General features: G+C 42.2%; 1 protein-coding gene across 3 annotated transcripts; it reads left to right on the plus strand.

Annotated features, from left to right (window-relative positions):
- Nucleotides 1–975: 975 nt before the first annotated feature.
- Nucleotides 976–15,228, plus strand: cfap99 (cilia and flagella associated protein 99). Of its 3 annotated transcripts, XM_066640925.1 has the most exons (16): nt 976–1,238; nt 1,953–2,079; nt 2,820–2,964; nt 3,058–3,152; nt 3,755–3,867; nt 4,063–4,240; nt 8,759–8,839; nt 9,193–9,261; nt 9,427–9,513; nt 9,608–9,696; nt 10,487–10,691; nt 11,094–11,235; nt 11,905–12,056; nt 12,160–12,365; nt 13,541–13,730; nt 15,108–15,228. In XM_066640925.1, exons 2-16 carry the CDS (start codon nt 1,963–1,965, stop codon nt 15,192–15,194), a joined length of 1,956 nt encoding a protein of 651 aa, XP_066497022.1. In that variant the 5' UTR covers nt 976–1,238; nt 1,953–1,962; the 3' UTR covers nt 15,195–15,228. The 3 variants fall into 3 exon arrangements, with proteins under 3 accessions (XP_066497022.1, XP_066497039.1, XP_066497031.1); XM_066640942.1 differs by lacking the exon at nt 15,108–15,228 and having other exon boundaries at nt 13,545–13,724; XM_066640934.1 differs by lacking the exon at nt 15,108–15,228 and having other exon boundaries at nt 12,160–12,361; nt 13,545–13,724.
- Nucleotides 15,229–15,312: the final 84 nt, after the last annotated feature.

The raw sequence follows: 15,312 nt of genomic DNA on the forward strand, positions 1-15,312 counted from the left end.
GAATATATTCCAGTTGCTTAATAATAATAATAATAATAATAAAAATAATAATAAATGAAGAAGCGGAAGAAGAATATGAGTTAATGTGTCATATATGTATATTGAGTTAACTCAGCTTTTCAGTTCTGCTGTTTAATGTTTTAGTGTTATTATTCATTGTATTTTACATTTTAATTGAATTGCCTTTAATGCTATGCACATTTTCCCTCTGATTGTTTTTATGTATGAAAAGCGACTTTGAGTATTATGAAAAGTGTATGTATGTGTGTATTTACAATAATGGCAATAAAGTGTCCACATTACACAACACAAAACGGGCGCTCAAATTCAAATACAAACTCAAATACAAAACACTAATAAAAAAATAAATAGATAGACAGATAGATAACTTAATATTTTTAAAAAGTGAATTCAGGCTGAGGGTCAATTACATCTCTCTAGAGATTATCAGACTGTCTAAAATAATATGTTTACGCCAGACTGCTCATCTCTTATTTTATTATTTAATCTGTATAGATTTTTATTTACTTTAATTTTGGTTTTATCGGGGGTGGGGGTCTTCCACAAAGCAGGATTTCTCAGTGTAGCTAGCTAGATAATTTAATCTCAAAGTCCAGCCTGTCTAAATGGAACAGAAATGAGGGCGATATCTAATTGCACAGTCGTCAAATTTGGGCTTACGTTAGCTGGTTAAATTAGAAATCCTTCTTTGTGGAAGACTTTTTTAAATTTAAATATTCATAAGTAGTCTGAGCGCTTGTGTTTACTTTTACTGTGTAGGCCCCTAAATCTTAAACTCTTACGTCACACAAGCACCGTGGCGCCCCCTACTGCAACCGGACATTTATGATTCAATGAAAATCTGAGTCAGGTGTTCGATTCTCTCCAAGTCGGTTCAGTGAACTCAGTCGAACTGAATCATCGCTGTTAGCGCAGAGAGGCTGCGGAAGTGGCCGAAGAGGGAGATGTGGAGAGGACTGGACCTTGGACTGGACTGGACCGGACCGGACTGGATTGGGACGGGCCGGAACCGGATCTGATCGTCACTTGATGTTTTTTTTTTTTTAAATGCTGCAGAGGGTTAACACAATAAACGCCACGTCATGATGATGCGCTGAACTGGGCACCGCCCGCTGTTACCTGGCAACACCAACAACACTGTGCTCGGACCGAGAGCAGGAGGTGGACATCGGCGGGGGTCGGAGACATGCTTCACACACAGCTTTAAAGCTTATAAGGTGAGCTATTCTTACAAACAGCGTGTTTCTGCAGCATTTAAATACTTCCACCACTTTAACACACACACACAGGTGGTATACATTTACAATTAAACCGAGGATTATTTAAACGATGCTATTAATGGCTAGGATATAAATATTGGCCACAATATAAAATTTAAACCATTTATTAAAGTTAATATACCCTATATATATAAAGGCTGAAGTAAATTGTTGTGTGTCAGATGATAATAATAATGATTACGATAATAATAACTAACTCAATTTAGATAGCTAGCATGTTTCATACATAAAATGCAGCTCAAATTACTTCACAATAAAATTAACCACAAAACAATGTAAAAAGCAATGGAAAGGAAATAAATTCAAATTAACAGTAAGGAGTGATCAAAAAAATTAATGAGTTTAATTAAAATAGTTTTAGGTAATAAATACACACATACAAACTGAAAAAGATAAATCGATGAATACATAAATATTAGGATTTATATAAATAAAAACCAAATCAGGAAAAACAGCTACAAAGAAAATTCTATGATAAATACAAATGTTGGTAAGGCCTTGTTGATTCAGCATTATTTCCCTTTTTATTTGTGACATAACTGCTTAATAATGACTAATGAACTAATTTTAAACCACTTATAAACACATTTTGTAAGTGTTACCATTGAATAACATTATATAGCACACCCAGCTCGTATTTTCTGTGTCTAGTCAGGAGCTAATGTACAGGATGAACTACAAGGTGCTGGTCAGAGACGTCCTCACAGCGCTGGACAAACATGAGCCGCACAAACAGAGTGTGGACAGTTTTCTTGAGGACTTTGCCCAGACTCTTGGGGTAGGTTTTCTAACTTGTCTAAAAAATACACCAATCAGCCATAAAAAAAAACATCTCCTTGTTTCTACAGTCACCGTCCATTTTCTGAGCTCCACTGTCCCCACAGGAGCACATTGTGGTTCTATATATTTCACACTGGAGTCCATCTGTTGCTCTTCATACTATGTTACCCCACCATTCCCCCTGTTCTTAAGTGTTTAGGACACTGACGTGGTGGTGGTGTGTTAGTGTGTGTTGTGCTGGTGCGAGTGGATCAGACACAGCAGTGCTGCTGGAGTTTTTAAACCGTGTCCACTCTCTGTCCACTCTGTGAGACACTCCTCCCTCGTTGGTCCACTTTGTAGATGTAAAGTCAGAGATAGTAGCTCATCTTTCGCTGCACAGTGTGTGTGTCGTCCTCTAGTCCTTCATCAGTGACACAGGACGCTGTCGGCTGGATGTTTTTGGTCGGTGGACTGTTCTCAGTCCAGACACTGAGGGGTTTAAAAACTCCAGCAGCACTGCTGTGTCTGATCCACTCGCACCAGCACAACACACACTAACACACCACCACCACATCACACCTGCTCTGTGGAGGTCCTGAGCACTGAAGAACTTGGTTAAAAGAAGCTAACAAAGTATGTAGAGCCACATATGAAGTCCAGTCTGTAATTGTAGAACTGCAGAGTGACCAGTGTGGACAGTGAGTGCACAAACAGGGAGGTGGTGTTATTGTTATGGCTGTGTTCGTGTGTGTCCAGGACCGTTCCCCTGGTGAGCGGAAGTTTATCACTGACACTGTTTATGGATGTGTTGTGCATCGACGACTTCTGGACGTGGTGGTCAACGTCTTTTATGATCGGAACGGGAAATCTGTATTCAAAGCTGACCGGAACCAGTTTGTTGGTACGTGGAATGTAGTACATTGCAACTAAACATGAAACACAACTTGGTCATGTTCTAAAGCCTCCGCTGTTGGTTTCCTCCTGTTTTTCCCAGTGGTCTGTTTTCTTGCCATGTTCCATCTGGATGATCTGGGCTTAGAGCAGTTCAGCAGAATAATCAAGTCTCTGGACGCCTCGAAAATGCACAAAGTAAGAAGATACACAAGAACTGCATTATTATTACATCAACCCCAACTTTCATTCTATCCTCGTCCGAAAGTTATATAGTGTAGTTTCCGCAGTGCTGAGCCCGGAGTAGCACCGACAGAGGCTCTGTTCTCCCCTGCTACAGCTCAGTGAATCATCACAATGATTTTGAAGCTGTAATTTTAAGGGGAAAATATTGATAGTGTTACTTTATTGTCTCTTAATTCTGATGTGGCTTTCAATTATTTAATTATTTTCATTTACTTCATTTACTCACATCCAGTGGCAGGATTAAAGACGTATATCTTGAAAAAACAAAAAAGTGACATATAAAAGTTGTAAAAGCATTTTTTATTTGTTAAAAAAAGGTTTATAAAATGATTCACAGAATGTTTCATTTTGATCTCTGAACAAGGCACAACACAGGGCAGCCAATGAGAACGGAGCTCATTTACATATATTAGTGTTAAGGACGCAGAAACAGAAAAATCTGTGACTAATTCTAAGGGATGAAGAGAGAGAGGAATATCATAATGTCAAATAATCTCAGGATCATTTAAAATACAAACTGTCCCAGTTTCTCAGTGCACTGTGTCTTTTTCCAGTTCTTGACCTTCTTCTTTAATATCACTAACCTCACCACCTGGATTCCCGGGGAGTGGAGTCAGATCTACGATGCTGCCTACGTGGAGAACACATGGATCGCTCCGTTACTGAGGTAAAACAAAGCTAGTGTTGCTCTGGGTCCAGATCTTCTTGAGTGGTGAGTGTTTCTGTAGTTTCCATAGAACTGGAACATTTGGATATATTTGTATGTAAACAACTGATGTTAAAGATATGAAGCCTATAAGAGCAGAAAGATAATTTTTGTCTTTTGCCTTATCTTACGGTTCTTCTCTGTCCTCCCCTATAGGTGGCAAACTGAGATTGAAGTTCTGATAAACTCCCTTTCCAAAAAACTGGCTAAAGGAACTCTGCCAAGAAAACACCCCACAAAGTGCACACAGCCTGAGGAGTTTGATCTGACGAAGCCCAGACCTCGTCCGCTCCCTGCTCCTGAGCCTATTCCACAGCAGCAGAATACCAAGCCGGTCAGTTTCAGCTCCTTAAAGGGGCAATCCGTCATGTTTATCCACAAAAATAGCAAACAAAATTTATGAAAGTGAGTATATTATTATAATTTGGTTTGTTCTATAAAACAAGTGCACAAACTCTGATACATCCAAGCCACTAGGTGTCAGTATGATATTTTAATCAGCCGCTTGGACTTGATGCTCATGTGACAATGTAAAGATTGCTTGACGTTTATACAGGAGCACAAATTGAGGGTGTGGATATAATCTCCTGATTGTGGAGTGTGATGAGTGCAAAAAAAACTACAACTTAGGACAGTTTTGTGAAGTGTATTGAGGTGATTGATACAGTTTTGTGACCAGAAAAGTGACTTCAGGAGTGACCCAGGCCAAAACAACAAACAAACCCCACACTAACTACTTTTAGTTACACTAACTAACCTGTGAAAGACGACAAAAACAAAGACAATGTGCTAACCTTACTCCCTTGCTGTGTATAAACAGAGACAAACCCCAGTTCCCAAAACAAAACGGCAGCCACTCCCTACAACTGGTACTAGTTAAAAATGTGAACAATGACAGACAGGCAACACTCACAAAAACATTCAACAATTAACAATTCAAACACGAATCGAGTTTCAACAGCGAAGAAGGTAACAATGGGGCATAATAAGACTCAATTGATTTAGTTGTCTTTATCCTTTTTGTCTCTGCTAATAGAGAATTTTGTTTTGTTAATTTTTTTTTGTTCACAAGGAGCGCGCGTGTATATATGTGTAAATAGTAATACAAAGTCTGGTGTGTAAATAAAGGTGGAAGGGAACCAAAAATCGAACCTCTCGGTGTTATTTCGAGTCGACCTTATAACATCTCAGGCCTCTCGCCCGACTCTACCCATAGAGAACACCTCCCACCATTTCACTTTGCGATGGTGTAGGGGTGAGCTTTATCACAAATGGTGGCAGTAACTACGAACCTGACGACAGCAACCACATATAGTCCACGACAAGAAATGAGAGAAAGGTACGACACTGAAAAGTAGAGGAGCGTTGTGCAACTCCATTAATTACCACTAGGAGAAGATGGCTCCCAAAAAACCACCAGTCGCCCAGACACGGAGCGAAGAAGAGGAATGCGAGTCAACCATCGACAAGGGGCATACATCGGAGATCACCAACTTACAGCAGATGCTCGAAAGCTTTTTCAGTTCTCAACAGCAGAGAGAAGCGACGAAGCAAGAGCAGAGGTGGCGTTCCCTACAACACCAGTTCGGCCTTTTACAGGAAAGAAGCTTGGGAAGGTGAGAAGAGTGAACAGAAACTGAACATTTTAACGTATGTCTTGAAGATCAGAGACAAGTTGAGTCAATTGACAAGTAGTGTCCATGAAAACATGGAGAAAGCTCAAGAACAGCAAAAACACTGGTATGATAAAGTGGCAAGGAAGAGAATTCTGCAAATCGGGCAGAAAGTACTTATTCTACTACCCACCAGTGACACTGGGCTTTTAGCCAAATGGCAGGGGCCATATAAAGTGCAAAGACAAGTTGGAGAAACTACATATGAACTCCACCTGCCTGACAGATGGAAGAAATTTCAGAGCTTCCACATTAACATGTTGAGACCCTGGAAGGAGCCTGAGAATAAGAGTTCGGAGCAGCTATGGATAAGGGCCGTTCATGATGAAGACGAGGTGGCCGAACAGTATTTCCCCACAAGAAAAGAAGGTGTCATTCTTCCAAAGGTGCCCCACTTAACATCACAGCAACAAAAAGAACTACTGCACGTGGTCCCACCTAAGCTTTTCTCAGATGAACCAGGATTAACAGACGTGACCCAGCATAACATCAGACTCAAAGATGAGCCAATTAGACAGTTCAACTGCAGAGTTCCAGCACGACTTGTCCCAGAGTTGAAAAAAGAAGTTGAAGCAATGATCAAAATGGGAGTAATAGAACCGTCGAAGAGCAAATGGTGCAGCCCTGTCGTCTTGGTCCCCAAGAAAGACGGAGGCTTACGGTTTTGCATTGACTTTTCAAAGCTAAACGCAGTGTCCGCTTTTGACCCATATCCCATGCCAAGAGCAGATGACCTAATAGAGAGGCTAGGGAAGGCTAAAGTTCTGTCCACGGTGGATTTATGCAAGGGATACTGGCAAGTTTTACTCAGCCAGTCCGCTAAAGAACTGACTGCATTTAGAACACCATCAGGACTATACCATTTCCGTACAATGCCATTCGGATTACATGGTGCAGCTGCAACCTTCTAGAGGTTAATGGACGACGTTCTCAGAGGTACGGAGGACTTCGCGGCAGCTTACATAGATGATGTGGTGATCTACAGTTCATCATGGGAAGATGAATCTACAACATCTAGGCATTGTCCTGCGGAAGATCGCAGATGCAGGTCTGACAGCAAACCCCAGCAAATGTCATCTCGCTCGTGAGGAGGTCTCATATCTAGGTTACATCCTGGGCGGGGGTCAAATAAGACCTCAAGTGGACAAAGTAGAGGCCGTGAGGGCAACACCCCAACCTAATACAAAGAGGAGGGTACGTTCATTTTTAGGTCTTGTGGGATGGTACCGCAAATTCATCCCTAATTTTTCGTCTAAAGCAGCAGCACTGACGGATTTAACCAAGAAGGACATGCCTCAAAGGGTTAAATGGACAGAGACCTGTGAGTATGCTTTTAAAGACCTCAAAAATGCATTATGCCAGGAGCCAGTTTTAGCCAGCCCTGATTTTTCGAAACCTTTAATTGTGCAGACTGATGCATCAGGTACAGGGTTGGGTGCTGTCTTATTACAGGGGAAGGACAATGAGAGAAAACCTATCCTGTATATAAGCAGGAAACTGTTTCCACGTGAGACTAACTACTCTACCATCGAGAAGGAGGCTCTCGCTATCAAGTGGGCGCTTGACTCTTTAAAGTATTATTTGCTTGGACATGACTTTGTTCTAGAGACAGATCACAAAGCTTTGCAGTGGATCCAAAGAATGAAAGACTCTAATGCTAGGATCACACGATGGTACTTGTCATTACAGCCCTATCGTTTTGCTATAAGGTATATAAAAGGTACCCAAAATGTGACAGCTGACTACCTGTCCCACCACTGGGAAGGCGTTGAGCTTAAGGAGGGGGGTGTGTGATGATGTACAGTACCTGTGACACATCACCAAGAGAAACCATTGTATGTATACTTACCTGTACTTATTCACCTGCATACGGGTCATGTGAGAGTGAAAAGAGTACTATCTCTTGATGCTGAGTTTTACTTACCTGGTTGAATCCATTCTCCACAGAGGGAAGGGGGAACTAGCATCTAGAAGAGGGAAAATATATTAACTAATAAATATTGATATTATGAATGAATGTTAATCATGCCATGGCTGTAATTGCATCTTGGCACAGTTGTTAGTTCATTGTTATTTTTATTGTTTATGAAACTTGTGTATCCAAGATACAATAATTTTTACCTCTTAAGGGAATGGTATATTCTAAGGGGGCGGGGCTACCTATATATATATACCACACAAGGGTAAAAGAGAGAAGACTCTGCTAGACCGTAGCGAGAGAAGCATAAGGGCATAATAAGACTCAATTGATTTAGTTGTCTTTATCCTTTTTGTCTCTGCTAATAGAGAATTTTGTTTTGTTAATTTTTTTTTTTTGTTCACAAGGAGCGCGCGTGTATATATATTGTAAATAGTAATATAAAGTCTAGTGTGTAAATAAAGGTGGAAGGGAACCAAAAATCAAACCTCTCTGTGTTATTTCGAGTCGACCTTATAACATCTCAGGCCTCTCGCCCGACTCTACCCATAGAGAACACCTCCCACCATTTCACTTTGCGATGGTGTAGGGGTGAGCTTTATCACAAAGCCAAACCATGGACACAGATTCCGGCATCCAGCATGCAGTCAGTCAGGAACCCAGGATTGGATTCTAGAACATATGGACAGGACAGGACAGAGATACGAGAGAAACATCCATGCCCATAACAAGGGGGTGTTATAACGCCTCGAGGCGGTGACAGTTTATGAGGGAAATAAGGAAATCGTCAGCTCATTTCCTTTATTAGTTTTGTTGAAACTCTGTGAAAACTGAACCATTCTGAACCATGAGTAACACAAGTGTGTTGAGGAAACTGGAGCCTGGCGCTGTGTGAGAGACTGTGGATTCCAGGACATTAGCCTCCACCCTACAGCCCCCTACTCAGCCCTGACTTAGGCCCAACTCAGGCTCAAGCAGTTTTTACCTGCTCCACAATCTGAAGAAACGCCTCAGTGGAAACAGATTCTCTGATGATAATATTTTTTAGACGTAAAGTATAAATGTATTTTATCAGGGAAATGAAAAACTAATCACTAGATCTAACAAAGGTACAGAGGTTAAAGGTGATTACATATAGTACACATAGTAATACATTTTATATGTGTTTTACTTCTTACCTATACCCAGACCTTACTGAATGCTCCTCTCATACGTTAATGTCCCTTCATCAACATTTAAACCTGTGTTTTTTCCCCCTCAGGTTCCAGCAAGTACCCACAGAGCTCCAAAACAGCAGCAGGTTCTGGAGGAGATCAAGCAGAAGAATCACCTGAAAGCGCAGGTCAGACCTCAGGGATTCCACCAAGTTATCGGGATGTAAACAAGTCATTCAGAGCCATCTGACGTGAAATGGGACAGGTTCCTGGAGACAGGAACCAGGGGCTTCAGCCAAACTCAAACACATCTATCACGTAATGTTTAAGAAAAGCAGGGTGTTTACACACTTCTACTGATGAAAACAAGTCAATATGTCTCTTATCTGTGGGCTGTTTGTCCTTACAAAGCTCAGAATGAACATGATCAATGTTCAATCATCTGTTCCACACCAAACCACTCTGAAAGACTTTGTGTAGCAACATCTTTAATTTAATCCTGCAGAGCTGATTCTATCCGTGTTTTCTTTATATCTGACAGATAGCACTGTACGAGGCAAATGCTCAGCAGTTCCGATGTGCAAACCCACAGAAGTCTGAAAAAACCAAGGTATAAAGTCTCTGAACAAAGCGAGTGTTCCTGTTAAATCTGAATGTACTCTGCCCAGAGTCAAAAAAAAAAAAAAAAACGTGGTGGCCAGATTCAGTAGCATTTAACCAACCATTAATGTATCATCACTTTCTCAGAGAGATGACTTGTGTTCTCTGTCGACAGAACGCAATGTCTCAGATTCAGAAGGACTTTGATACGAAACTGAAATTTGACAGCGTTTACACCTCTGGGACCCCGTCCACATTAAAGGTGCAGTAGAAAAGAATTACAAACTCTTCTAACCTAGTTTTGGCACGTGTTGTAAATCGAACATTGCCTCTGTATTTGTTTCACAATTGTACAGAGCAACAGTTTACCCATCAGACTGAACACCACCGCCATCCTGAGGGAAGGGGCACTGTACAACCGTCAGATGGAAGAGGAGCTGAACAGGTCTGTGCTTGAAATTCAAAGATATAATTTAATGTAATAAATACACATCCAGCTCCAGAAGGGATCAGAGCAGAGGAGTCATATCAGAATATTATGATCAACCCCATGTTTCTACACTCACTGTCCACTCTCTCAGCGCCACTGATCACACAGGAGCACTGTGTAGTTCTAAAGTTACAGACTGTAGTCCATCTGTTGCTCAGCATACTTGTTACAGCACGTGGTGGTGGTGTATTAGTGTGTGTTGTGCTGGAACTGACAGTAGTCCACCAACCAAAAACATCCAGCGTCCTGTGAGCAGTGTCCTATGTCCACTGATGAAGGACTAGAGGACCGACACACACTGTGCAGCGACAGATGAGCTACTCTCTCTGACTTCACATCTACAAGGTGGACCAATGAGGGAGGAGTGTCTCAGAGTGGACAGTGAGTGGACACAGGGTTTAAAAACTCCAGCAGCACTGCTGTGTCTGATCCACTCGCACCAGCACAACACACACTAACACACCACCACCACGTCAGTGTCACTGCAGCGCTGAGAATGATCCACCACCACATCACACCTGCTCTGTGCGGGTCCTGAGCGTTGAAAAACAGGGGGAAAAGGGGGTAACAAAGTATGCAGAGCAACAGATGGACTACAGTGTGTAATTGTCTGTAATCCTAAAGAAAGAGACATTGGGAGATAAAAAAGTAAATGACTTTTCTCGCTGTGTATGGAACGCTCAAACCTAACTGGCCTTCCTTGAGGTGGCTCTGTGAGAAACGTGACCTGTGCCAACGTTCGCAGGCTTGAACGTCTCACGCAGGGGGGGAACGAGCCCTCAGCATTCCTGCAGTGGCAGAGGGAGATGAAGGAGAAGGACCTGCAGGAGGAGCTGGCCCAGCTGGAGCGCAGGAGGCTGGAGGGAAAGATCAGCTACGAGGAAGCGGTGCTGGCTCGCCAACGAGTGCTAGAGCTCAACCAGCACAAAGCCCAGCTCAAGAAGGAGGAGGTGAGCCCCTGAGGAAAGAGACAGAATGGTCTACTATAAAATAGAGAGCTTAACTTTGTATTGGTGTTTTAACAAGTTTAAGGTGGGTTTCCTACCCTCCTCCAGAAGTTACATAGTGCAGTTTCTGCAGTGCTGAGCTCAGAGTAACGACTGTTCTCCATGTTATAGCTCAGTGGAGCATCATAATGATTTTGAAGCTGTAAGTTTAAGGTTAAAATATTAAGTAATGTTCCTTTAAGTCTCAGTGACCCACATTCTCTCACATTTCACCATCATTACGACTGTTTTTGAAGGTACAGTGCTGCTCAGTGAGAGGTCAGAGTAGATGTGACCTGGGTGAAGTCTTTATGACTATCATCACATGAAGATTAACATTAAAATGAAGTGTGTGATTTGCCACAGACCGCGGAGCTGATGCGCAGTTACGCAGCGAAGCGTCTGAGGGAGGAGGAGGAGATGAAGGAGCTGGTGCAGCAGGTCGTCAGCGGCCACAAAAACTCCAAAGCAGCAAAAATCAAACTGCATGAGATTAAACAACGTATTGGTGAGGAAAGCAAAAAAAAAAAAGTCGACTTTTCATTTGTTTCCAGTCACAACGGCTGTTATTTCTGACACAAGGCCTCTGCAGCATCCATCACCAGAGTTTTTCAAATAGAAATTAAATACATTTAACAAGTTCAATTTAATTTTATTATTATAAACACCAGCTGCTAAACACATTCACTGTCCACTCTCTAAGCGTACAGGGTCTCCCTGTAGTTCTACAATTACAGACTGTAATTCACCCATGGCTCTACATACTTTATTACCCCCCCCCTCTTTCCCCCTGTTCTTCAGTGCTCAGGACCCCCACAATGCTTTTTAAACAGATGGGTGGAGTGACATTGAGAGGTTGAAAACTCCAGCAGCACTGCTGTGTCTGATCCTCTCGCACCAGCACAACACACTAACACACCACCACCACGTCAGTGTCACTGGAGCGCTGAGAATGATCCACCACCACATCACACCTGCTCTGTGGGGGTCCTGAGCGCTGAAGAACAGGGTGATAACGGGGTAACAAAGTATGCAGAGCCACAGGTAAACTAGTCTGTAACTGCAGAACGTGGGAGTGCTCCTGTGTGGACAGTGATTGTAGAAACAAGGAGTGGTCTTAAATGTTATTGCTGATTGGTGTAAATGTGTGCTGCTTAGCTGTGTGTGTGTGTTGCAGTTAAGGAGGTCTCTGAGCAGAGCAGGGAGCTCCTACATCAGGCTCTGGAGGAAGCCCAGGCTGAGATGAGCCGCAGGTTTGAGCTCATTCGTCAGATTCGAGCTCTTGAATCTGTGCCTCGTCTCAATCAGAAGCTTGTGGACTACACAGAGGTGATGACCCTCCGACTCTCAGAGCAAAACAGTTCCTGTCCTACTCCAGCTGTCAGTTTGAGGATGAAAATCTGCTTCTTCTCTCGTCTCTCTCTCTTCTCAGACAGGAGGTCATGAACTACTGAGCGAGATGTCCCTGGCTGAGCTACGGGAGCGCTTGGCCAGGATGAGGGAGGAGGAGCAGCATGAGCAGGAGGAAAAGAGGAACAGGATCGTGGAGGAGAAACAGGACAGAGAGCATCTACTGCTGGAGCAGCTGGAGACCATCGCGATGCACAGGACTGCAGCCGGACTCACCAATACACGCAAGTAATCAGGCTTTTCCTGAAGCTCACAGCCACCCAGAGACCAGCCTCACAGGCCCCGGAGGGTATTATACAGACACCGGAGCGTAGGAAGATAATAATAATAAAAATAATAAAAAATGTATATTTTGTGAATGCAAATTAGAACAAAAGACATGAAATTTATATTTTTTTAAGAAACATTTGATGCTTTTGCTGATAAAGTTGTTTGCTTATGAATTTTGTTAAATTTTTCATAGGTGGGAGGAGCTTAGAAGAAGGTGTTTACATTGAATCTCCATTGGTCAGCTGAATTTAGACAGACAGGTGCTCTGAAACCTAATCTACACCTTATAACACAACTTTCCAATGTGATCCAGTGACACGCAGTGAAGTACACAAGAAACATGAGAATCTACAAGCCACTCAGCAATTTATTATAAAATCAATGTCAACGTATTAATGCAATAAATCTGTTACCCACTGCTGCATGAATCAGTCTGTTCCACTGTGTTCAGACGAGGTTTCAGAGCAAACTCAGCTGACCCCTGGAGATTCAAGGTACACGCCTTCTACTAAGCCCCTCCCACCCTTGAAAATTATGCCAAAACCAAGAAGCCAGAAAATATAAATAAATAAAAAAAAATACCTAATAATAATAATCAAGCAGAAAAAAAGAGCTTCCCAAATTAAATGTTTATCAGTAAAATCCACAAACAGAAAAAGGATGAAAGACTGATCAAAAAACATATAAAATCCCTGACAATAGCGATAAAGTAGTCAAGTAAATATGTAGTCAACTTATACTTCTTCCTTTTGATTCTAAAATTGATTGATGATGTAAAACTTTTAGCACAAAATGAAGTCCACAGCAGGTGAGCCACTGGAGATGACAGCCCTTACACTGACACCTACTGGATGAGTCAGAGATTCTGTACCAATACTGTTCATTGGTTCATTCTCGGTCGACAGAGCAGTTTAAATTTATCTCACACAAGCTGCACTTTATATAAAACAATATAAAAATGATAAATTATCACTTTCGTAAATAAAGGTTTGTTAACTTTTAGAAAACTACTGATCACTCTGTAAAGAGCAGCTTTAACATGCATCATTCTCTGCTGGTTAAGATCTTATTTCCAGTGAAGCTTTGGGAAAGTGGGGGCCAGTTTTACCTGAACAACCTTTCCTGTGACACAGGCAGGAGGAGAAACAAAAGAGGCAGAAGCTGCGGGAGGCCGTGAGCTTGGATGAGAGAGTTGTGGCCCTGCAGAAAACACTGGAGATGAAGCAACAGGAGCGACAGACAAGGAGGGGGAGTGAAAAAGTCAAAGCAGATGTAAACAAGCAGGCGGCTGCTCAGAAACTCGGGAGCTACGTCCGTGAGAAGGTGAGGAAAGCCTTGAACGCTCATAAACGTGTACAAATAATTTTGTTCTTCCCAAGTACTGTCAGACAATAATGATAAAAATTAACACATTGAGCAAGTACTCAGCACCATATGAAGCTATTTAAGATATATTTTTGCTCTTGGGCTCCCCCTAGTGTACAAATGAGTTTTAAAGCTTTTTTTTCTGAAACATACTAGTGATTAAAAATTCAAAAATTCTCTGCTCTTTTGTCATTTTATGGTAACTTGTGTCATATTAAAAATAGTAATTGTCATTTTATTAAAAAACAAATAATACCCTAAAAATGAAGTATTAATACACTACGTTCATGATCCCAAACGTCAAAACCCCATCTGTAAAGTGTCTAAACCCACACTTACACTGACTTTTGGACACAGTATTCTCCCCAAGAACAGAACAAACCCATCAGTCTTCTGCAGCTTTTTCCTGATGGAGCTCAGAACGAATGTAGCACCCAATAAACTTTTAACATTTACACACTTCATTCATTCACTGTCTGTAACCCTTATCCAGTTCAGGGTGGCGGTGGGTCCGGAGCCTTCCCAGAATCACTGGGCGCAAGGCGGGAACACACCCAACTATGGACACTTGAGTCGCAGTCCACCTACCATCACGTGTTTTCAGATCATGGGAGGAAACCCATGCAGACACAGGGAGAACACACCACACTCCTCACATACAGTCACTCGGAGGAAACCCACAGACACAGGGAGAACACACCACACTCCTCACATACAGTCACTCGGAGGAAACCCACACAGACACAGGGAGAACACACCACACTCCTCAGACAGTCACCCAGAAGAAACCCACAGACACAGGGAGCACACACCACACTCCTCACAGACAGTCACCCAAAGGAAACCCACTCAGACACAGAGAGAACACACCACACTCCTCAGTCACCCGGAGCGGGACTTGAACCCAGAAACTACAGGACTCTGGAGCTGTGACAGAGACACTACCTGCTGCTCCCTCATCCCGCCCATACACTACTTCATTTTTAAGTTATTTTTTTTTCACTGAATAAAATGAGAATCGTCATTTTTAACATGACAACAGTGGCCATAAAATGACAAAAAGAGCAGGAGAATTTAATACACACCTAGCAACAACAGAGGTTCTTTTCTCCCTGTAGCAGTGGAGTGCAACATCACAATGATTTTGAAGCTGTAATTTAAGATAAAAAAATATTACGTAGTGTTGCTTAAATAAAATATACATTGGTGTCAAGACCAAGAACTGTAAAGAAATTTGCTTCCTCGTCTCCACACTAGGCTTAGTTCATATCTGGGAAGCTGGCATAGTTTTTCTGAACGTTAAACTAAAGTTCTCTCCCACCCTCCACTGAGCAGCAGGTACTGGAGGAGCATCACTGGCTGCAGGTGGAACAGGCTTTAGAAAGGCAAGTCCAAAGGGAGGAATCCAAGAGGAAACCTTGAGGCAGAACCATGGAATATGAGACTTTCATCACTGTTAAATCATTAATAAAGTGAAGAAAACCTCCTGTTGTATGCATTTGTGTTCTTGTGCCTCTTTCTGATTGAGTACAACAGAGAT

Source organism: Hoplias malabaricus, chromosome 1, assembly GCF_029633855.1.
Source record: "Hoplias malabaricus isolate fHopMal1 chromosome 1, fHopMal1.hap1, whole genome shotgun sequence".
Taxonomy (NCBI): Eukaryota; Metazoa; Chordata; class Actinopteri; order Characiformes; family Erythrinidae; genus Hoplias; species Hoplias malabaricus.

What these genes read in the sequence shown, in the direction of transcription:
- cfap99 (XM_066640925.1), top strand. Translation starts at nt 1,963, where the DNA reads ATGTACAGGATGAACTACAAGGTGCTGGTCAGAGACGTCCTCACAGCG. An exon ending in TGGATCGCTCCGTTACTGAG is followed by an intron (nt 3,868 to 4,062) that starts GTAAAACAAAGC and finishes CCTCCCCTATAG; the next exon opens with GTGGCAAACTGAGATTGAAG. An exon ending in AGCAGCAGAATACCAAGCCG is followed by an intron (nt 4,241 to 8,758) that starts GTCAGTTTCAGC and finishes TTTCCCCCTCAG; the next exon opens with GTTCCAGCAAGTACCCACAG.